Source organism: Netta rufina (genome assembly GCF_964035555.1).
Source record: "Netta rufina genome assembly, chromosome: 1".
In the NCBI taxonomy this organism is placed as follows: Eukaryota; Metazoa; Chordata; class Aves; order Anseriformes; family Anatidae; genus Netta; species Netta rufina.
In genome coordinates this window covers 115,427,916-115,450,175 of record NC_140123.1, presented here as the reverse complement: position 1 = coordinate 115,450,175, position 22,260 = coordinate 115,427,916, and the positions used below count along the sequence as shown (strand labels likewise).

At 40.9% G+C, this 22,260-nt stretch overlaps 1 protein-coding gene across 7 annotated transcripts in view; it reads left to right on the top strand.

Moving 5' to 3' along the window:
* The window catches only part of BBX (BBX high mobility group box domain containing), a 132,554-nt gene extending 114,897 nt beyond the window's left edge, over positions 1-17,657 (top strand). For all 7 annotated transcript variants that reach the window (XM_084304595.1, XM_084304597.1, XM_084304596.1 and 4 more), the window contains 3 exons: positions 9,938-10,135; positions 10,816-11,008; positions 13,618-17,657. In XM_084304595.1, coding sequence (XP_084160721.1) covers positions 9,938-10,135; positions 10,816-11,008; positions 13,618-13,705 — 479 coding nt within the window. In that variant the 3' untranslated portion in view covers positions 13,706-17,657. The remainder of the gene's footprint in view (positions 1-9,937; positions 10,136-10,815; positions 11,009-13,617) is intronic.
* The last annotated feature ends 4,603 nt before the right edge of the window (positions 17,658-22,260 follow it).

Sequence of the window (22,260 nt, the reverse complement as noted above, 5' to 3'; positions counted from 1 at the left end):
ATAATTTGGCTTTTTACAGAGGACATTGAGCATATCCATATTGTCTAGCTGACTCCAAGTAGTTCAGGCAGGGAGTGCAAAGTGAGTTTTTCATGGAGTTAGAAGTCAGATTCTCAGGTCTAAGTATGCCACATTGACATACATAACTATTAACTCATTTTCTCTTTCACTGCATTCATGGCCAAAGGGTATAGGAAGTAACCATGAGCACTGTCTCACAAGAATAAAGGGTAAAAGGGTCAGGCATTGGAAATTTCCTTATAAAAAGGTGGCTTCTCTTTTCACTCCACTGCAGTCAATGTCTTTCCATCTGAGAACAGAATTTTACATGCAAGTAGCGTGTGCTGTGAACCATCTAGCATCTGCTACGTGGTGCAGATACAAGCTTATCTGAAGTGTTCTTTGATGGTAAAAGAGAAATTTAAGACAGAGCTTTCCTTATCCATGCAACAACTGTCATCTTTTGGGGAGTTTTTAATCTCATTTATTCTGTTCAATTGCTGGCACTCACTGATAGTCCATGGAATAAAGCAGTTTGTAGGGTGCAAGCCGAGCTGTAGCAGTGGAGATTTCTGTAATACCATGTAAAATGTTGCTTATTCCAAGCACCTACAAATCACTTATTTGTTAAGCTGGAGAAAAAAAAAAAAAAAGAGAGAGAGAGAGAAAACAGTAGCAATGATGTCCTGAATTCTCTCTTGCATATCTCTGCCTCTGTGTCTGGTGGAACTGTTTTGGAAAGATTTGTCTCTGCTGATATGAATTAAGCATTTGACTTTAGTCTTCGGGAAAGCCCAGGTACACTTTCCCTCAACCTGCTTGAGCTTTTTCGTGACATACTTTGCATTTTTCTTGTACTGGCACTATACTGCTTATCCAACTCTGTGGTACTCAGGAACCTACTCTAAAATCTGCAGGAAGACACTTGAATTAGTTTGAATGAATACAGCCTATTCTGTTGAACTTTACAGTATTTTCTCTGCAAGTTCTATTAAAAAAGCTATTAAAATTCAAGCTGATAGTGTCTAGCCTGGATTGTTTTTTGGTTTTGTTTTTGCTTTGCTTTGTTGTTTGACATCTGGATTTTTTGTGATACTATTCACTTTTTCCCAAATTTTGATTTCTTTAGTTTGTTGTTGTTGTTTGTTTGTTTGTTTTAAAAAAGGCATCAGTGAACCACAAAGCCAAATATACAAAATCTTAGGATTTCTCTGTCTGTTCCTGTCTAGGTTTTACTGTTCTCTGTGTATTATTCAAACGGAAGCTAGTTTCTATGAATGCTGTTCTCCTTCTTGCCTGCACTACATGTTTTTCTCCTTCATTCCCCACATATAGCGCTGGGTAGTGATCAAAACCTGCAGATCACATTACTACACGTTTACAGTTGTCTCAGTAGCCAGTGTGTGTCTGGCTTCTTGTAAGGATAAGGAGGAGCAGAGGAGGTCAGTGTGGTGGATGGCGTGCAGTTCCTGCTAGAGTGCAGCTGGGAAGGATGCCCTCTCGTGAGGCTGTGAGCTGTCCTGGCATCTGCAGCACATCTCCTTTCTGTTTGGGCAGGTCTGTTTGGAGGTAGCCTGAAGAAGTGCTCACCTGCTATATCTTCAGAAATAAGATTTTGATGTGCAGCTTGTTTCTGAAAAGTAACTGCCTAAAAGTGGCTTTGCAGTGTAGAAATAATGCGTCTGTTATTTCTCTGCTGCTGTATCTCCATTAGTGAGTCAAAGGATGGCTTCCTAATGGCTTCTGCTAGTGGCATGCTTTGTCTGCTGCCCTGTAAAATGCCTTCTGACTATTACTAGCAAAGACTCCACTGTCAAAGTAGGAATGGGACCATCAGCTGGGTACACCCTCACCTTACTCTCCTGGGAGCTTTTACTTCTGCACTTACTATAAACTTACTTCTGGTCACCAAAAAGGCAAACCTAACTCCTGGTCCTGCGGGGGGTTGACCATGCCTGGTAGGTACGGCCTCACCCAGTCACTCCCCTGACAGCGGGATGAGGGAGAGAAACGGAAAGGGTGAAAGTGAGGACAAAGACGTGTGTAGGTTGGGACAAAAGTGGTTTAATAAGTGACAGGATAAAAACAAGAAACAAGTGGAGCAAAACTACTCACTCACCACCAACAAACCCATGCCTAGCTAGGCCCTGAGCAGCGTCTGCTTTGGAAACCCATCCCCAGTTTTACTACTGAGCGTGACACCATATGGTATGAGATATCTCCTCGGCCTGCTGGGGCCAGCTGTCGTGGCCCTGTCCCCCGACACCTCTTGTGCCCTCCCAGCAGGGCACTCCTCGCCCTGGGGTGCAGAGGGAGGAACAGAAGGCCTTGGCACTGTGCAAGCACTGCTCAGCAACCACTAATCACCAGTGCGTTATCGACACTGTTTGGGTCACCAGTTTCGAACACAGCACTATACAGGCTGCTGCGAAGAAAGCAGCCATCCCACTACACATCCAAAAGAGCACGTGTCTTTAAACAAACAAAGCTCTTGTTTTATTATATGGCTGAGCTTTCTGAAGGTCACTGTTCTGCAAAATGCTCTGGGACACTTTTGCATAGAGAGGTGGTGGGTTGGAGTACAGCCTGCTTAGATAGAGAGCCTCCAGAGAGCGCAGTGGGTGTTAGTTTTTGTGCTTCACCATGAAATGGCATCCTGCATTAGTGGAAGGGGAGGTTTATAGTACATGCTGTGACTGTTGTGCTCTTTCTAAAACTGCTGATTAAAAGTATGTATTATTAATGTTGTCTGTAGGTTCATTCCAGTCTCAGAAAAAGAACTTATTCCACAAAATTGTCAGCAAATATAAGCACAAAAAGGAGAAGCTTAATGTTCCGGACACAGGTACTGGTGCATTACTTAGTTAAGGTTTCGGTCCGCCTGCTCTCTGAATTCAGTCTCGGGTGATGCTTCTAGGCAGAGGCTACCTGACTCTCTAGCCTTTGACTGCTTTGGTCCTTTATTTCCCTGTCTGCTTTGACTCCATTAGCTCCTGGCTCCAGTTGGTCATACTGCCTTACTCGAGTACAATGCTGTTTCTCTGTTCCTTGGTATCTCCCTTGATTACAGTTTCTCTGCTCCAGACTCTGCAGCAGAGCTGACAAAGCAAGGGCAGTTCTGCAGTTGGCCCTGAACTTTATCTTCCACTGCTTGTAGCTCTCTGGTCCTTCGGTTGCTCTTATCTCCATCCCTTCCCTATCGGAGGCAGTACTGTTTACCCCTTGGCCATATTTATGTTGCTCGCTCCTCTCCCTCTGATTTCCATCTGTCTGGAGCTCTGCAGACTGCAGCTGGTCAGAACATGAGAGCTGGTTTCTGCACCAGTTCTCAGGAGTACTCCTGCCATCCTTGAACCAACCCTCCCTCTGTAGAAACCTTAACCAGCTGCCCGTTTGCCGCTGATTGAAGATAACATCTACAGGATTTTCTTGTTTAAGTTCTGCCTCAGATCTGCTCCGCCCTCTGCACTACCGGTAGTGCTCTGACGTCTTTCTCTTGTTAGAGCACTCTGGTCCTGCATACCCATACACTCACAAGTCCCAGGGTTGTTTTCAAGTGTACAGTATGTACAGGATTATAACTTAGCCTGTTTTCCTGGGCCTTTTTTTTTTCCTCCTTTCCACCCCCTAGTCATCTTCTCCATGCTACCCAAAGCATCCACAATGGAGTTCTCTCCTACATCATCCCTGAGATACAGCAGAGCCTCTCGGGTTGTTCTTACTTAGGTAGCTCCATGAATTTCTTCCTTTTAATCCCATCCATGTCTGTCTCTTTTTAAGATAATAAAATGACAATCTGTATCTCCAGTTCCCCCAGCTACCTTTATGCTCAATCCTTTTCCCTGAGGCTTGATCCACGTCATTTCTTCTCCTTTCCTGATGCTGTGTTTTGTATCTTCCATGGTACACTTGCACTGTTTTTCCTCATAGCCTCTGTCAGCTGCGCTGCATTCAACAAGGCAAATATTTTTAAATTACATATTCTTTTTGTTGGTTTTGTAAAACAAACGTGTTGCGAGAGTTGCTCATGAGAAGTAACTGTTGTGCTTCCACACCAGAGTGAAGAAGACATCACACATTAGCATAGTTCTTATTGGGTGCCATTCAGAATCCTGTGTGCCTGAATCCACCACAGAGAGAAATTAATATGAATAAATAATGAATAAATAAAAATTTAAAAACAGTGTTTAAATTCTCCTATAGGAAAAGAAACGGCATTTAAGACAAGATTGAGTAAAAAATATTTGTATTTTAAAATCTGTAGATACAATGTGAAGCTAAGCAAAATGATTAAAAAAAAAATTTAAAAACAGCCTGTTTTGATATAAAGTGAAGCATTCACTATGATCAAAGATTCAAGCCTGACAAGTGTTGAATACCATGGCCTTATTCCAACACAACAGAGGCATGTCCTTGGAAGTTAAGCATGTGAATAGTGTCACAGCGACTAAATAATGAAAGATGTCTCTGCATTTGCTGGAGTAGCGCCAGTGTGCTGAGTTCATCCCAAGACTGAAACAAAGGCATGAGAAGCTTGAACCTACCAGTCTTACACAGCCCATGTAGAGATCATCAGAGGAAAGGCAGCGGATGTATACGTTGGAGGGGAACTGTGTTTTCTCAAAGTGAAAATCTGGGGTCTTGCCTGCTGGAAGTGTACGGTGTGGTGTGGTTATCAGCCATGTGCGGTGTGGGTATGGCCCTGGCATTTGTCAGACAGCCTCACCTAACATTGTAGTTTCATCAGTTGCAGTGCAGTGTGGCCCTAAACTCTCTGAATCCACCAGCCCATGTTCTGCAGCACTCAAGCTGGGAATCCCAGCGTGTTCATTTAAATTACAATGTACAAGGATTGGTGAATCAAATACTAAAATGAAAATTCCTGCTCTTTTTTTGTGGTTAGTTTATACTTGTGGTGAGTCATGAGTGTGTATGTAAGGGTTTTTATGGGGTTGATTTTGCTGGAGGAAGGAGAGGCTTGGGTATTCTGATAGCTGGAGGGAGGACGCTTGGAAGGGTTGCTGTCAGCAGGGGTCATGCTAGATTCATCCTTTTACAGCTGGAGAAATGTGTGTGTGTACAGACCTGTGAGAGTGTGTGTGTTTTGAGTGAGCGCTTCTGTCTTCCAGGCAATAAATGCACTAAGGGCACATTTTGAATTGGCTGGGGCATGTTATCCAGGCTTCTCTGCTTCGGGTATCTGAGTGAATCCTGACTTCACGTAACCGCAGTGTATGCAGCATCACCAGTGCAAATCACTGTATTATGAGCTGGCAGATGTTTAAGGAAATGTAACCCACAAAATATCACTGGATGTGCCACAACACCTGCTCCTTGTCATGGGATGTCTCTGCCTGTTAGCCCCACTCCTTGCTAAGGTTCGGTATGCCTTCCTACCCCATGAGTCCCCATGAGTGATATTGCAGCAGCAACCCTTTGTCAGAAGAGCTGCGTCTTCCACCAGGGTGTAGGTCAGTTTGCTGTTTCCTAAGTGTTTCCTAAGCACTGGTGAAGCAAATGCTACTTGAAGCTTTGCTCCCTACCTTGCTAGGCTTCCCCTTTTTAGCTTAATGAAGATGATTAAACCATTACAGCCTGCCTTCCTTTCTTCATACCGGCATGCTTGGACCCACAGGAACATTTGTTTTCCACTAGACATGGTTAAACTGCAAATCCTGTTACAGTTGGGCATTGTTGAAGAAATTGGTTTAAATTTGTCTAGTATCTTCCTGATGTTCAGTCTAAAAAGCTTGTCCTCTTCTGTGGTATGCTGAGTGACTTGAACCGACGTCATTTTTACGGTCTGAAAGGCAGCTGATAGCTCTTCAGTGTAGAGTGAGACCAGTAGCTATTCACTGGGCTCTTCAATTCAGCATTTTTAACGTGGACCTGCCTCTGTGATTTGAGTACAGGTTTGGCACTATAGCATTTCCCAAAGGGACTTCTGTCTTACCCTACCCATCCTCGTTTAGCGTACTGTTAGGAGAGAGATGGGTTAAAGACGTTCATCAGTGTTCTTGATGCTACTTCAGCTGTTTTTGCTTTGATTGCATATTATTATTAATTGCATATTATTATACTGCAGCATTAAAATCAGGATTAGCAAGAAACTTCCAATCTCCAGCTGCAAGCTTTACAGAAATACTGATAGTTGATATAAATGAGCAATGTCAGAGCAGAGTCAGGTTTTTTAAATCCTTGCCTTCCAGACTGCACTGTACAACTCAAGAGGAAACCACGCATAGCTGAGGGGGCAATACGAGGATTGCATGTACTTTGCAAACCTGCAGAGTAGGGTAGACTGTCCGTGCTAATTTTAAGCTAATTAGCTCAGGAAACCATCTAGCATAGAGCTCTAGATGCTTTTCTTTCCAAATCATTTTTGTGTCCATGGTGTAAGTATGCTGAAAGGTCCAGCTCTTCATATCATGCTCAACTCTTCTTGCAAAAAAAAAAAAACAAACAAACAAACAAAAAAAAAAAACAGCCCTGTAGTTGTGCATACACTAAAGTCATGTGGGAAGGTAACCATAGAAATCTCTGCAAGACTGAACACTATCTGCAGGATCTCATTTAATTTCTAAGTAGCATTTTCCTGAAAATCTACAACATTCTTGAATGTAGCACAGTGTGAAAACAGAAGGGATATTAAATGGATTAAAGATATGATTAAATAAAAACAGAGGGAATTAAACTTATTTAGCCCTGTCCTTTCTTCACTGAAAAATAAAGGTCTGGTTTAAAGCATTCATATGGGTGTACCTTTGGCAGTGGAAGCAAGGGGGTGCTGTTTCTCTCAAAGGAAGCAGGAATGAAGAATAGGTTGGCTATTCAGTTGTTGAAGCATGGACTCTTCATCTCTGGAGTTTAATGCAAAGGGTCTTGTTGGAGAAGCCTTTAGTCTTGTATGATTTCCTCTGAGTTTGGTTTTATCTCTGCTTGAATAATAAACTGCAAAGAATATAATGAAATAATTTCTCATCCCAATTTCCACCAGGACGGGTAGAGAAGAAAAATTCTCCTGAGGAAAGCAGTTCTTCCCTTCAACACCCCCTCTGCTTACACACAGGAAAGAAAAAAGAAAGAAAGAAAGAAAAAAAACAACAGACACCACCCCACTCATTCATTATTCATCCTTAATCCTTTCCTATTCAAAGTTGTATGGCAGCAGTGTTACAATGAAGTGATAAAGAGCTTACTCCGCAGTTAGGGGAGGAAATAATCATAGAGGACTCTCCTATGTCTGATTTCAAGGATTGAGAAACCTTAAAACATGGAAAGGAAATACACTTAACAGCATTTTGAATTTGTCAGTCACCTTCTACTATTTCTTAGTGAAATGCCCAGCTGTCGTGTATTCCTTCATCTTTTACAATCTTTTAAAACGTTTTATGTCTTTAATTTTTTAAATACTGTCCCTTTTATTCCGCCTTTCAAGGCTTTATGTTGGTAATTTCTTGAGCCTTTTTGGATGTCTACAATGTGAAAAATAAAACAAATTTAAAAGATAGCTGTCCATTGTATTGACCAATCAACTTAATTTCTGGTGACCTGACATAGCTCATAATATGCTACACATGTAGCTAAAAACATACATGGGTTTCTTTCTATCAGATGTTGCTTATTGTTTAAAATCATGTCTCTAATATTTTTATTAAATGTAAAAAAAAAAAAAAAAAAAAAAGGCTTGCATTCCTAAAATTAAAACCATTATAAACTCAGTCAAACTAGAATTAAACAGCACTGCCAAAGTAGTATCTAATTAGAGCAAATCCCCACATCATAATTAGCAAATACTGTTGGACTACAACCAAGCCATTACATTAATACATAATCAACACTTATGAATTCCCAAATAAGAAATCTAGAGAGAAAGCTGCCCATTTAATTATACATTCCAATTAAAATTTTGGTCTCAGTCAGTACAGTAAGCGCATCTGAATATCTTACTGCTAACCACACTGAATTACTTGAAAGTCACATTTATAGTCACTGGTGCTTCTCCTGAATTGGACTGTTACGGGGCAGATCTTATTGCGATCGCTCTTTCACTCTTTAAAAAAATTTAAAGCTGTGTTCTGCAAAAGTTTAGCATAATTGGGTAAACGCTGAGAAAAGCTCACGGAAGCTCTGTGTTTTTTTCAAAATAAAGATCACACACACGTTCAACAAATTTTTTCCACAAGAAGATATGAAGATGGATTTAAGAACATACATGAATTAAGTTCTGGTACATTCCCAAGTGCTTTTACACATGCACTAGGTCTGATCATACTCAATATAGGAGATGGGCCTTGTTCAGTGCTTAACCCTTCTGAAACAGCAGTGGCTGGCACTCCAGCTTGAGTTTTGCACATTGTTTTTTGCTTATCCTGCCACCCACAAAGTGAACAAATGGGTCTTAGGCACTTCTTGAAAATGGGAACAAAGACTGAAAGAAAGGGTGGGGGAAGAGAAAGCTAAATGCAGACACGGTAACAGCGGTGAAAGGACTCTTAAAAAGAGAGAGGCTGTATGTAACCCGATGGGTAGTAAAGAAAATAATGAGTTGGAAGTGCTGCAGAGGAGATGAGATGCAGGATGTAATCGTTGAGGAGGCAGTGCATCTGGGAAAAAAACAACCTGAGGGCTTGGTGAAGATACCACAAGTACTCCGTTTCAAAACAGGTTAGAGAAGCCTCTAAGAAATGGCCTGGGTATTCCCTTTGTTGCCAACCCTGTCTTTCTGTAGTCACAGATGATGTAGGCCTCATAATACTTTTATTACAAGAGAAAATCTATCCCACATTGCATTTGTGGACTAGTGTTACCCTGTGGTATCAGCAGTATGGTTTATTAAATCACTGGAAATCACAGAATCATAGAACAGCTTGGGTTGGAAGGGACCTTATATCCAACTCCCCACCATGGGCCGCGATACCTCCCACCAGACCAGGCTGCCCAGAGCTTTGTCCAACCTGGCCTTGAACATTTCCAGGGATGGGGCACCTACAGCTCCTCTGGGCAGCCCGTGCCAGTGCCTCACCACCCTCTGAGTGAAGAACTTCCTCCACTGGCAAGCAATTGATGCCTGTATGATCTGTCTGATCTCAGACTTTAGAAATGTAAATACTGCCAGTGATTGCTGCTTGGCCAATTTCTGCATGAATAAGAGTAAAATCAGTGTCTAGTCAGGTGAAAACTTGTGATTATGTTCCACTTCAGGATGGAAAGTTGCTTTGAAGTGCCAACACCGGTACTGTTGAAAAAGATTCGTAGTGTTCCTTTCACACTCTGGCTTTATGCAAGCAGCATTTCCATCACAGGATTCAATCCCGTGTTTACTTTCCTTTGTTCTCATCTTCAAATGGGATCTAGTTCAGCTTTCGTATTTGCTGCCTTTGTTGGCTTTTGTTTGTTTGGAGTTTTGTTTTTTTGTTTAAGCTTTATTGTTTTATAAAAGACAGCATTTCCTTCTGCTTCAGGGAGACAGCACAGAGTAGTGACTATAGAGAGAAGTCAGGGTTACAGAATCACAGAATCTTATTCAGGAATTTCTGAATTCTGCCTGTGATTCTGGCTATGAGCTAAGATAAGCTTACGTGAGGGCTCTCTATTCCTTAAATGCATTGTGTCCTCTGGCTTCCTGTTGGCATCTTCTGTTGCGGAGCATTTTACACTGACTGATACCACGCTCCCACTGAAATGCTGCTGCCTGTCTCACAGTTTCCTTTGTAAATGTTAGAAAGTTGAACCTCCTCAGACATCTTTAGGAGCTGTTGCTACTATTCCCCTTCAACCCCCTGCAGCATCCAGGTGATATCTTGCCGTGGGTTATGCTCAGAGTACATGAAAGGGCAGGCTTAGTACATTATGTGGATGCTTACAAAACAGTAAATGAGCATAGACAGTAGTTGAGTTATTCTACATTTAAACGTGCATTTTTGTTCTTTTTCAGCCATATTCTTAGAAGACAAAAATTCCAGTGAGCCTGCCTGGAAAAATAAAATTTCTATATCTGCCCTAAACACTCCAGAGCCAGCAATGATGCACGAGCCTTTAGTTGGGAGCCAGAAGAGGAAAGCAAGGAAAACTAAGATCACTCATCTGGTCCGAACAGCAGATGGTCGAGTGTCACCAGCAGGAGGGACACTGGGTAAGGAAATGGTAGCTTAAATTTTGTTAAAACTGAGTAGTTGGAGATGGTATGAGAGTACAACCAACTTATCAGGGAAGTATTGTTCAGCCAGCACAGACTCAGACCTGCTCAGAAAGGTCATTCAATAAAATGCGGACATCAATCAACTGGGAGATTAGTGTGTCCATAAAGTCCAGCCTCTTTTATTTGGCTGCCCACATCTGCCTTCTCTCCCTGGATAGTTCTCTCAGAACCACGAGCTGATTACAAAGAGAAATGGAAAACAATTAAGTTTCATGGTTTCTTTCCAGTCCAGCAAAGAAATTATACTGCAGCTAGTTGCACGACATAAAACCAAGTTCCGTAATATAACAGTCAATGCAAAAGCCCTTGCAGGAGACCTCAGCAGTTAAAATAATCTTGTAGGACTTCTGCATCTTAAACACGCACAGAGACACAAGCTCTCTTGTCTGACCTAAAGGATCAAACTCGGCTGAATCCAAAGTCAGTAAATTGCTTCATAAACCTCAGTATGCTTCTGCCGGTAGCTTGGGTCAGAAGAGGTTGCAGCATAAATAGGATTACACTTTACCCTAAAGGTAAAGATGCTGTTAACACCAGACTGGTCAGTACGTGGATGTGCTGCTGTGAACTTAAGGGCTGTCTAGACTTGCAAGCTTAACTTTCTTTTGTTTCAGAGGAGAAGCCTAAAGATCTGCCACAAAGTAGTCTTCAGAAAGCCTCAAGTGCAGAAACAGATTGCAACAGTGAATGCTCCAGAAATGCAGAGACAGAAGAAAATCATAGTATTACATCAGATATGCCAGCAGTGTCTGCGTTTTTTAGCTTAGCTGCTCTGGCAGAGGTAGCAGCAATGGAAAATGTACACAGGTACGGTTTTATGGTTTTCTTTTCTACTTGTTGCCACCGTGTTTGGAAAGCAAGCAATATGCAGTGTTTAATTTGGTCTGTTTCTTCCTCCAGTGCTTTCTCTGAATGTCTGTTTTCTACCACTAGCCTCATAGTATTAACTCTTCACCTACATGACAATGTAATCTACTTCAATAGTCAGTAAAATGATCCTCCACAGTAAGCTTGCCTCCCAAGTTTTGTATATAAACCATTTAATATGCTCCTTGAGATCCTAATGATGAAGAGTTTCTAATTTTTGGACACCATTTGTCAGATAACAGTGGATTTAAATAGCTGTTGCATGCTGATTTGTACGTCTCTGTGGCCTGACTGTGGAGAGAATTTCATGTAACTTCAGCAGAAGTTCGTATCTTATCTTATCTTATCCTGAACATGACTGAATGAAGCTAACTTGTTATTTTTACTCTTCTGCTTTGCTGTGTAGGAGGCAAAGCAGCTGCAGCATGTCCTCAGGGCAGAACAGTTCTGGGTGACGGAACGGCGTGTTGCTTTGGGCTGGTCCTCTTGGTGTAGGAGTTAGGCCGTCCACACAGATAGTGTGGAGAACGCACAGGTTCCTTAGGCCTGCTGGGTCAAATCAGCATGGCCAGATCTGGCCTTCTAGACCTGTGATGGGAGGAAACGAATGATGAATGACAGCAAGTCCTCCTTAGCTCTTAATTGCCTGCTATTGTTCTTCGATGCTCCAGTGTGTTGGAGATGATGCCCCATCCTTTCCTAGAGTGCAAAGTCAGCGAGGAAACCCTGGGGCGGTGTAAAAGCATCACGGCCTCTGCAAATGGCATGTGACAGATGGCTGGCTACCTAAGGAACTCCACAAGTTTTCTCTCAGTTTCTCCCAGTTCTGCAAAACATCTTTCTGCTTTAAGACAGCAAAAGTATGAACTCATTCGTGTCTTCTTCTGTGGTTAGGAGGCACAAAGGGAGCCTTGGGGAAGTGAGTTCTGCTATCCCTTGCAGCACTGTGGTTTCGTTGATTTCCAGTGATGGTTTGACAAGAATTGCACAAGAATGACAGGATTTGCTTAGTTAGACTTTTGTCTAGTTTGTTCTTCTAAAAAGTGTTGTGTTCCATTTTTCCCCATTAAAGTGAATGTCTTGAACTAATGCTTTGCATACCTTTCTGTTCGGGTCCTTCCTACCTAATCCCATTTTTTGTCATCCCATCGTGCAGTTAGCACAATGCAGCACCTTCTGTGAGGCCTGAAAACACCAGACTTGCAAATGTCTAACAGCTGTTGCAAATTCCAGCTTCTAATCACCAGGGAAATGAAAACAGGGACTCTTTCCCAGTAGCAGTTTAGCTGTACGTCTCCGGCAGACTTGGCAAATTGAAGTCGAAACAGAAACCTAAATCTGATGGGCTGGATGCCTCGCTAACTTCTACTCTGTTGATTGTTTGTTATCTTTGCAGCTTACTTCTTTATTTGTAAATAACTGGGAATGGGAAGAATAGCATTAGAGGTTTGCTTGATGTGTTTTTTCAGCATCTGAATTCAATTATTAAATAATTTTGCAAAGCCTTAGGCCTTGGAAGCCAGACTCCTTTCTAAGTGCAATTAGAGCTTTTCTGGAAGTGACAACATGGTTTTCATTTGAATGTTTCTGTTTAGCTCTGGGTAGAGTGCCCTGGTTAAGCACTTGTGAGCCTGAGCTGCATTTTGTGCTAAGGCTACTGCACTGCAGCCCTGGTGTGCAAAGCACGATGGTGCCCACGTGTCTGCAGAGGTCCTAGCTCTGCCAGAGTGAGGTAAAGTGGTCTTCGTGTAAATAAGAAGTAGGCCCCAGATTCACATTGCTGTAAGTGACACATGAGGTAACGAAAATAGAATCTGACTTGAGAGATTAGATAACAGGCGGCGATGTGCTTTGTGTATGCATTTTAAAAAGCAAGCTGCAAAGGAGTTCTCCCAAGTCCATCTGCTTCAATGACTGATGCTGATTTCCAGCACGTAATTCTGGTGCAGCTTATTTTTATGATATCCTGTGCCAGGGGATCATTTGTAAATTAACACGGCTCTAGTAATGAAAGAGATGTGCTGGGCTGATGAAGTGTTAAGTCATGCAGCTTGGACTAATCCCAACGTGTAACTCTGCTGGTGGGTATGTTTCCATATTGCTTGAAAGCTGGCTATTGACTCTCATTAACGTGACACACGCCTCTCCGCATTTGCCATCTTTTGCTACACATGAGCTGCACTCTCTGCTTCTGAGGGCTGAAGCCACTCACTTAGAAAACAAGTAACAGCACTTGTGTGCTCGTAACGTACTCTTCGGCCATGCATTTTGTTTCGGGTAGTCAAATACCATCAAGACTTGGTTTTGCTTGACTTTGCATTGTATTGCAGGTTGTCCTCAGGATATTTTCTTACCGTTGCAGGAATACCTATACAAAGAGCACAAATCCAGCAGTGTGTGGACACCTGTAGCAGTAGGGAGTGATGGTGTTATAAACCATATTGGGTGTTAAACCATATCACGTGCTGCTTTCTGTCCTCTCTAGTCTGCTAAAAGCAACTCCCGTGCTCCCAATAATGATGGGTGGCTTTTCTTTTCTTCTTTTGCAGAAGTCAGAGGGCCACACCTCTCCCACATGATGGACAGCCAAATGAAATGTCTCAGGCTCCAGTGCTTATTTCCTGCGCTGACCAGTGAAGCTCCACTTTATTGTAAAACATTGTGCTTTACCTAATATCCTAGCCTTGTCTTTACCAAGGGAAGCTAGTCAGTCCATGTGATGGAAACTATAGACTGCAAGCAAGTGCTTATTGCTCTGAGTGGCCCAGAATTCACTGGAAGCCAGACATTAGCAACTTGGGCCAGGTCCTCAAATCGGAACCCAGTGTGTAGGAGGGTGATATTATTTGTCTATTAATGAAGAGAAATGGAATGATCCCAGAGCTTGCTTTCTATTGAAGGCTTTTAAACAGTAAATAGGTGGTTGATGTGAAGAAGGCTGCCTTTACTGTTAGCTCACACAGCATCTCTTTTACCAACCAGAGAGTATGGCAACTAGTTTCATATAATACCTAGTTCAATGAAAATGAAAAAAAAAAAAAAAAGAAAAAAAAAACCAACAACAACGAAAACACTGACGCACTGCACTAGTTATTATTAGATATTCTTAGTCATTTTTGTACATGAAGATTTAAGTTCTAAGATGGTTTATATTAATAGGTTATGCCTACGTTTATATTGTAGAATGAATTTAAAACCTGTTCCAGAGAACTCAAGGCAGCCTGGACAGATGTACCATTGTTAGCGGTGTTTGGGCAGCCACGTGGTCCAGATGTTCTGCACTTTTATATTCGCCACCAGAGTGGTAGAGTTTACTGGCAAAAATTCTGACAGGCTATGTTTGGGTTTTGTTTCTTTTTAATTTAGCTTTGAATAACCAGGATGATGTGCATTAGAAAAAGGAGTGGTGTATGGAAAAGAAAAATACTGCAGATAATTGACTTGTCTTTTATGCCTTGGAGGGTTCCTTTATTTTTGCATAGATATCTGAGTGACTTGGTGAAACTTTCCTGTAAACAAAAAGTTCTGCAAATATGTTTTTCAAAAGTGACCTTAGTATTATTTCACCATTCTGAAGAACCTAAAAGCATGACTTTTCAATATACATGTACACTGATACGCGTACCTTTTACATTTTGCAAACACTGGCGTTGTTGTAGTTACTATGCACAGTCTCAGTCGGCTTCAGAGTTTTTCTAAAGGGCCAATTACAGTTTGTGTTGGTCAAGGGGCAAGTGTTATGCAGATAAACTACAACTGAAGAATAATGTTTGACGGAATTCAGACTACCAAACAGATCCATCTGCCAGTTTCTGTCTTTGCTTATGTTGAATTTTTGTGGTTTGCTCTCATAAATACATCCCAAAAGCCAGGCCGAGTGTATCACTTGGCCTGTTATCTTCACTATTTTGACTTACACTATTGTATAACCAAGCATTGATTCCTACCAACAGATGCAAAACGATCACTAGTAACTAATCTAAAGCTACAAATTCAACAGGGTACTTCTTCAATAGCACAAGATGTTTCCCTACTTTTTGCATTGTAGCACAACAATTTACCAAATTGGACTCCAGCAATAATTTTCTATTAGTCTTCGTCATACTGGCTGAATTTTTGATAGTATTAGATTGAGTTTGAAGTTCTTTGAATTAAGTCTTTAAAAGATGCGAGTTTACATCATTCTATCAGGCATTCTTATTTATACTTGACTGAATTGATAATGTGTTTTGGGGTTATTTTGTAACTAATTTGATGTAATAGCCATATGGACAGTAACTCTATTAATGCTTGCTAGGTTTAGCCTTTCATTGTTGTAGTTAAGTGAAAGTCTTTGGTTCATTGTTGGGAAACAACACACAACATACCACACAAGTTGGAACAAAGGATTAAAGGTTTGACATAGGGCGGACAGCTTGGAAAGTCTCACTAAAACAGCACCATCAAAGATGCATGTGTTGGAAGAAGGGAACAACAGCAAAAGAACAACAAAATTTAAGAGCCAATGAGTCAGTGAAAAGGCTTTTTAAAAATTCAGGTGAACATATGACTAAGAGCCCCTCAAATGCCATTGCAGCCTATGGCAGTATTTTTAATAAGATTTTATTAAAGTTTTATAAGTTATTTTAACAAGACAGGAAAAAACTTAAGACTTAAAACTATTGGGTCACAGCAAGGTGGCTGTTGGAGTTTTGGACCACTTTATAATTAGCTGAAATCCAAATATGTTACAGTGCAGGCCGTTCACGTTGACAATGGTACTAACTTATTTCTCTAGAAACCTTTAGAGTAGATATATTTTTGTCAAAGCACCCCATTCTTCCTCAATTTAAATTTCAATATTGTTCCTGAAGATATTTCTGTATATTAATGGTACCTTTTTTAAAAGAAACAGAAAATTACTTTTTTCTATATGAATTAATATCTTACTTGATCTGCTTTTCCTTGACTTTCCCTTAGAGAGGGGGTAGGGTTGGGTCAGTTTACTGGATATGACTGTTTTCAGATACTTATAAACCTTTTTGTAGATATGCTTAATTTTTAAGCGATTAGGCACTGAGAGTAGCAGAAATCCTGCAAAGCTTTATAGTTCACTAGGCATTTGCCTTTGTTGGTTCTCTGAGTGACGTCTTGATTTCAGTAGCTAGAATTTTCCCTGAATCTACTAGAAGGGGTATCAGTATTTTCAGGTAACAAAGTCTGTTAGCACAACAAAAATTTCAGACCAATATCTTACTGTATTGGGGTTGGGTTTTTTTCCTTGTTTGTTTTGTTTTAATTTTTATTAATTTCAGCTGCTTTCATTTTGGAAAATCATATTGCTATTGTGTGTACTTCAGTATACCAGCAAACACTGTTACCCGTTAACACATTGTCCACAAATGCCTCTAGAGAAGAAATTGTTGCACCTTATGTATATCTCAAGCAAACCAAAATATGATGCTTTTCTGCTTTGTTTATTCTGAATATGTTGTATCATACTTTACTGAACCCGTTTTAACTTAGCTAAAGCTATCAATATTTATGCATTTCACATTATTTTCTGGATCTGAACCTGTGTATAAATCTTTCTTTAAAAAAAAAAAAAAAAGAAAAGCAATTACCGTAGTCGTCCTCTATCACTTATCCATGGGAGTGGGGAATCTTGTCTCAAGTGTAAAATGCAGTACTGTCCCAGTTTTCCTTAGTTTTTATTTATTTAGTGACCTTTGATACTTCATATATAGTTTCAAGGTATAGAGAATATATTGTCGTAACCGAAGCTACAGATCTAAGCAGCTGGGAGAAATTTACTGTAATGTCTTCTTAATTGTTCTAGTACTGTATATACATATGGGAAAAATGTTCTGCAGAACATTTGAGATGCAGATTCTTATCCCCACAGTAGGTTATTTTCCAGATATTAGACCAAATCAATCAAAAACATCCATAGTGATTACTTCATGCTCTGCATATGGCAGGAATTACCCCTTGAATGTGCTGTGATTTCAGAAATAGAATATATTTATTTAAGATGACTGAATGCTCTTTATACTAATACAATATCCCAAAGTCATGAGCAAAGGATTTCTCGTTAGTTTGGGTTTCTATTTTATAGCATTGGTGCATGACTTTTGACATCGAAGCGATGAGCGTTGTTGTTGGAAAGGGGCACAGGAGCAAGGGACAGGTAGAAGCACGTGAACTGGTGTGCAGGTTGCACCGCTGGTCCTCACTGTTGGGGTGAAGGAGACCTGCGTAGCACCAGGCTGAGGAGCACTCTGCAGCCTGTGTCGAGTAGAAACCCGAGGGAGTTGTAACAGGGAATGCCTTACAGTTTGGATGCCGTCTTTTGGAACAGGATATTAAATTGAAGCAGTTTCACTTTCTGCTGCCTTTTTAGCTACTGTACAAATACTGGAGCAGGCTGAAGGCTACAGTTGTAGACATGGGACAGCAAGGAGGGGATAAAAGGAAAGCTGGCCTTTGTTCTCAGTAGGTTGAAGTTGTGGCAACAAAGGGGAGTTAGGAAAAGATATATATGGTGTGTGTGCATGCGTGTGTGTACATTCTGCAACATTAAAAAAAAAAACAAAACAAAAAAAAAAAACAGTAGAAAAGACAGAAACATCACGGGTCTACAAGAGCCTGTAATGTATGCTGTTTCTTTGAGTGCACTCCCGTTTTTGAATGCTGAGTGTAATATGGCTACCTCTCCTAAAAGACTACTTTCGCTAACTTCCACTTGCTTTCAGGCTTGATCATGTAATCTTTTCAGCCACTGATACCATTTGTATATCACTGTATGCTTTACTTCCCCAAAGCAACGTCTATACAGAGCTGACAACGTAAGGCTGAACATACATTGGTAGTCAAACTGTGTTGCTGGAGCACTTTTGTTTAACCTCTGCCATAGTCATATGGGTTGCAGGACACGGGCCCGCTAGTTGGCTCAGCGGGATGGGGTTTTGTAACAGCAGAAATGAAGTGCTGGTCAGGTGGTGGACTTCAGATATTCCCGGTGGTCACGCAGTAAGCCACATGCTGCTCTTGAAAATTATTCTGGAGTTTACGTTTGCAATCCTAATTCCACGAGGAAACATAACTGTGCAACTTTTGTGTTGTATACCGTACATCATCCCCTAGATGCTGTTTGTTTGCCGTGCTTGTTTGCTAGACTGTAGAGTTCATAGGTCTGTTTGCCATGTTTTGTACTATTTGTGGCATTCTTCTTACCTTGTACGTATTGTGGAGCTACCATCCAAGGCTGCCAGAACGCTGAGTCACTTTCAGGACACTGAGAACCGCGAATGAGTGCATTTAGGCTGTGAAAGACTTTTGCCTCCTCCCCTGTATTTCCCAATTAAAAGGCGCAGTGAGGTTTATTCTCTCACCTAATTACTATTATAATCACTTATATACTCAGTATTTTCTACTGAATCGACAACTTTGAAGAAGCTTATCAAATGGATGTATATTTTGTGTTCTCCCACTGATTCTTCTAAGACAGACACCTAGGAAGAGCTGACTTGAGATCTCCACTCAGCAACACACCTAAGCTTACGCTTAAAACCATCCTTATTTGAGGGGTAGCGTTGTTGTTTGCACTGTGGCAGTGCAGGAGCCCCGATTATGGACCACTGTGCTCTCAGAGTTGAGCTTGGGCTTGCGTGGTGTTTCTGGCTGAGGCATGATATTTTGACCTAGGGTCTTCATTGGCACGGAGTTTTAAAGCACATGCAATAGCGGAACACTTGTTGAGTTCTTCCAAAGAATTATATTGTCATTTCTGGGTCCTGACTGTTACGGTATGCCAGCAGACCCACACTGTACTCTACTGGAAAAAATACATCTGCTGACACAGTGTACAGGCTAACTAACCGGGCTTCTGAATGTAGTGGTCTAATCTGATCTTCTAACCCGTACAAACGAAACTTTATTTTCTCCCATGCACTGCAACACTTTGATCCGTGGTTTGGAGGTGACAAAAGAGAGAGAGGGATGTGTGTCCTCCGTGTATGTGTATGCATGCGCACACACACACACATTAGTGTGCAGGGACTTGCAAGACGTTACCTCTATAAAAGCATTCCCACCTCAGTTCATAAAACAACACGAGGTTTCTCAGACAACAGTTTTCGAACTTTCTTGGTAGATTTCATTCTCTTCCTTTCACATTACACCATAAGGTGTGGTTTCAGAAATGTCTGAAGAAAGTTCAGACGCTGTGAAAACCTTCTTCCTCAGCAGTGCTTGCTTTCCATCACCAGTCTGTGTTCACAGCTCTAACACAACTGATTTGCTCTGATCTCTCTTCCTAGGGCCCAATCCTTCAACTTTTACTCTCATACATAATTCCACTAAATTTTGACCCAGTATTTGGCTTTATTCTTTCCAAAGCTTGGTGTAAACATGCCTTATAATAGTTCATCTCCATAAGTGGTATAACGGAGCTACTGCCTTCTAAGATGTGTGTAGTTAAAAGTCAATAAGCACATTTATAAAATGTCATGCTTTCTTCAAAACCTCTATCTAATTTGATATTTTAAAGTGCACATGTTAAGTCATGTGTATAACATGCTAAAATACATTAAACTGTGATCATGAAACTGAATAAAATATTTAATAAAATATTTGAAATATTTGAAAAGGACCTTCAAATAGATCTCTTTATGTTCATTCTATTTTGGTTATCTAGTGTGTGCCTGTAAACAGTTTCCCACTTAAAACTAATGATTGCAAATAAATACTATTAAAACAGAGCTTCTTTGATAATTCACCTGCTTTACTATCAAGTGATTGTTTACTTTACCATATGGCTGAGTTAATAGTATTTGCAGAATTTGTTTTTAGCTAGAGTATGAATTTGTTGGGTTTTTTTGTTTGTTTGTTTTCTTTTTATACTTAAAAAGAAACAAGCTCATTTCCCACCTGGAAATGGAAGATGCCAAAAAACAGAGGAGAATCCTCAGAACTGTAAGCTGTAGTTTCCCGTCAGATCATCCGTTCAAATCTACATGACAATAAAAACGCTGTGTATTTTACAAAGGACTTATGCCCCTTTATTCTTGCTTAAACATGGGAGCTTCCATTTTATTTGTTTTAAATTCTGAGCTTGGTTCAGCACTTTTGACATTGTTGGAAAGATCCACAGACAAATAGTGCCACAGAATTCATTGGATTTATACTGGCATAAAGCTGGAGATTGTGGAATAGGGAGAGACAGGACTCAGTGTAGTTAGGCTGTGGGAAAAGCGTTTGCCTTTTCTTCTAAGCTTTCCAGGTTTCCACTTTGTGTTTCTGGATTTTTTCTTCACGCAATTGGAAAGCTCATTTATAGCCCACACAAGTATAAATGAAGTCATCTCACATAAAGAAGTCCTTGCTACATTTTCGGTCTTTGGACACGAAGAGAACTTCCTCAGAAATGTCTTCTGTTTTAGAAATAAGTAGTAAACATCATCAGTATTTAAACTTAAAGGTCCCCACTGCTTTGGAAACTTGTTTAACTAGGCCTCTGTTCTACCCCTATGTTTTACCTTTCTTTGTTTAGGCTGGAAAATTAGACTGTGGGAGATCTTGTCTTTTCCTGTCCTTGGACACCTGAAGATTGCTTGATTGCAAGGATCACAAGAAGACCCAAGTACAGCCTGCACGAAACCAGTAGAAACCAGTTGTTCATCTGGGAGCAGAACTCGTCTCTGAGTCAAAAGTAGCAGAAGGGAAGCCTTTACCCTTTGGTTTGTTCGGTTTGCTTTTTTTTTTTTTTTTTCCTGCCAATTGTGTGCCATTTACTCAGGGAAGAAGAAACGTATGCAATCTTGCACTGCCTTTACTGGGTGTGCATCAGTGGTCTGCAGAGAAATACCAGGAATGGAGGAGCTTCAGCATTAGCCATGCAGTGATCATACCTGGGGAAGGGAGAGAAGAGCTCTGATGCTGCAAGAAATCTCACAAGTGAAGATACTTTCTCAGTATAGTATGCCCAGTCAGGGACATTGAAGTCACTTTTTTTTTTTTAATTACCAAATTACCTTAAAAGTTAGTCATTTTCCATATTCAAACTCCCACCTTTTTTTAATCTGCTCTCATTTTGTTCTTCCAACAAAGCATCTGCATAATGCAGCTCACTCCCAGCACATCCAGATCTGGTTTGTTACCCAGCTCTCATGTGGCTTCTTGCAGCTGCAAGGCATTGCACTGGCACTCTTTTACCTGTCAGGTGAGACCAGTTTCCACTTGGAGGCGCAGGGCAGAAAGACATCCTCCTCCTCCTAAGGCAGCGTGCTTCTGCCAGGCATTACAACATTCTCCATAGATTCTAGTTGTTAGATTATTACCATTTTTCATCACATTTTTTTAACGTGCAGCTAATCCTGCTCTGAAGCAGACCTCTTTTTTTTTTTTTTTTTTTTTTTTTTAAGTGTGAAAATATTAAGTGAGGCACAAATTATACTTGAGCATAGCATAACCATTACATAGCGCGTGGAACTGCCGGTTCTTCAGGAGGACACTAGCACTTTGTAACAAAATACGAGATAACGTTTCTATATCTGCTGCAAAGTTATGTTTTGTTTTGTTTTCAAAAATAAAACCTGTAAGATATAACGCCTACCATCTATTCAGTGTGAACTTCTTTTTGTGGACTGTTCTTGGCACAGAAACAGTAACAAACTGAGCTCTAATACAGTTGCACTTAAAATGTGCTCTAGATTTCAGCTGCCCTTCATTAGTTACTGCCTGGCAAGGGAAGGTGTGTTAGATCTTCAGCAGAAGTAAATTAGCACAGGATGTACCTGTCTGTACCCCAGCTGAAACTCTGGTTGAAAATCCAGCCTATATAAATCAATACCAAAAGTTTGTTCCATACAAATAAATAATTCAGCCTATTTGTTGGCCTGTGAAACAAGAGGAACTAGTTGAAACAGACCCCAAAAATCAAACCACTTACATTGGCAAAAAATGTGTTTTGCTAAATGCAAACACCTGGTACTTTAATTCAGTCTGTCTGCATGGCTTACAGGAAAATGTCTTCCAGGTTTTCTCATTGCTTTCTGAGGCCGTGGCTGTCCCAACAGCCATGCTAAGGAGGCAGTTGGTGGCTCTGCCCTCAGAGGTCCCATGCAACCGTGGATAACCCTAAGTTCCCCCAGGCATATGAAAAAACGTGTTCCCAGGAGATGTCCTGATTTAAAGGAAGCATTTGGAGCCTA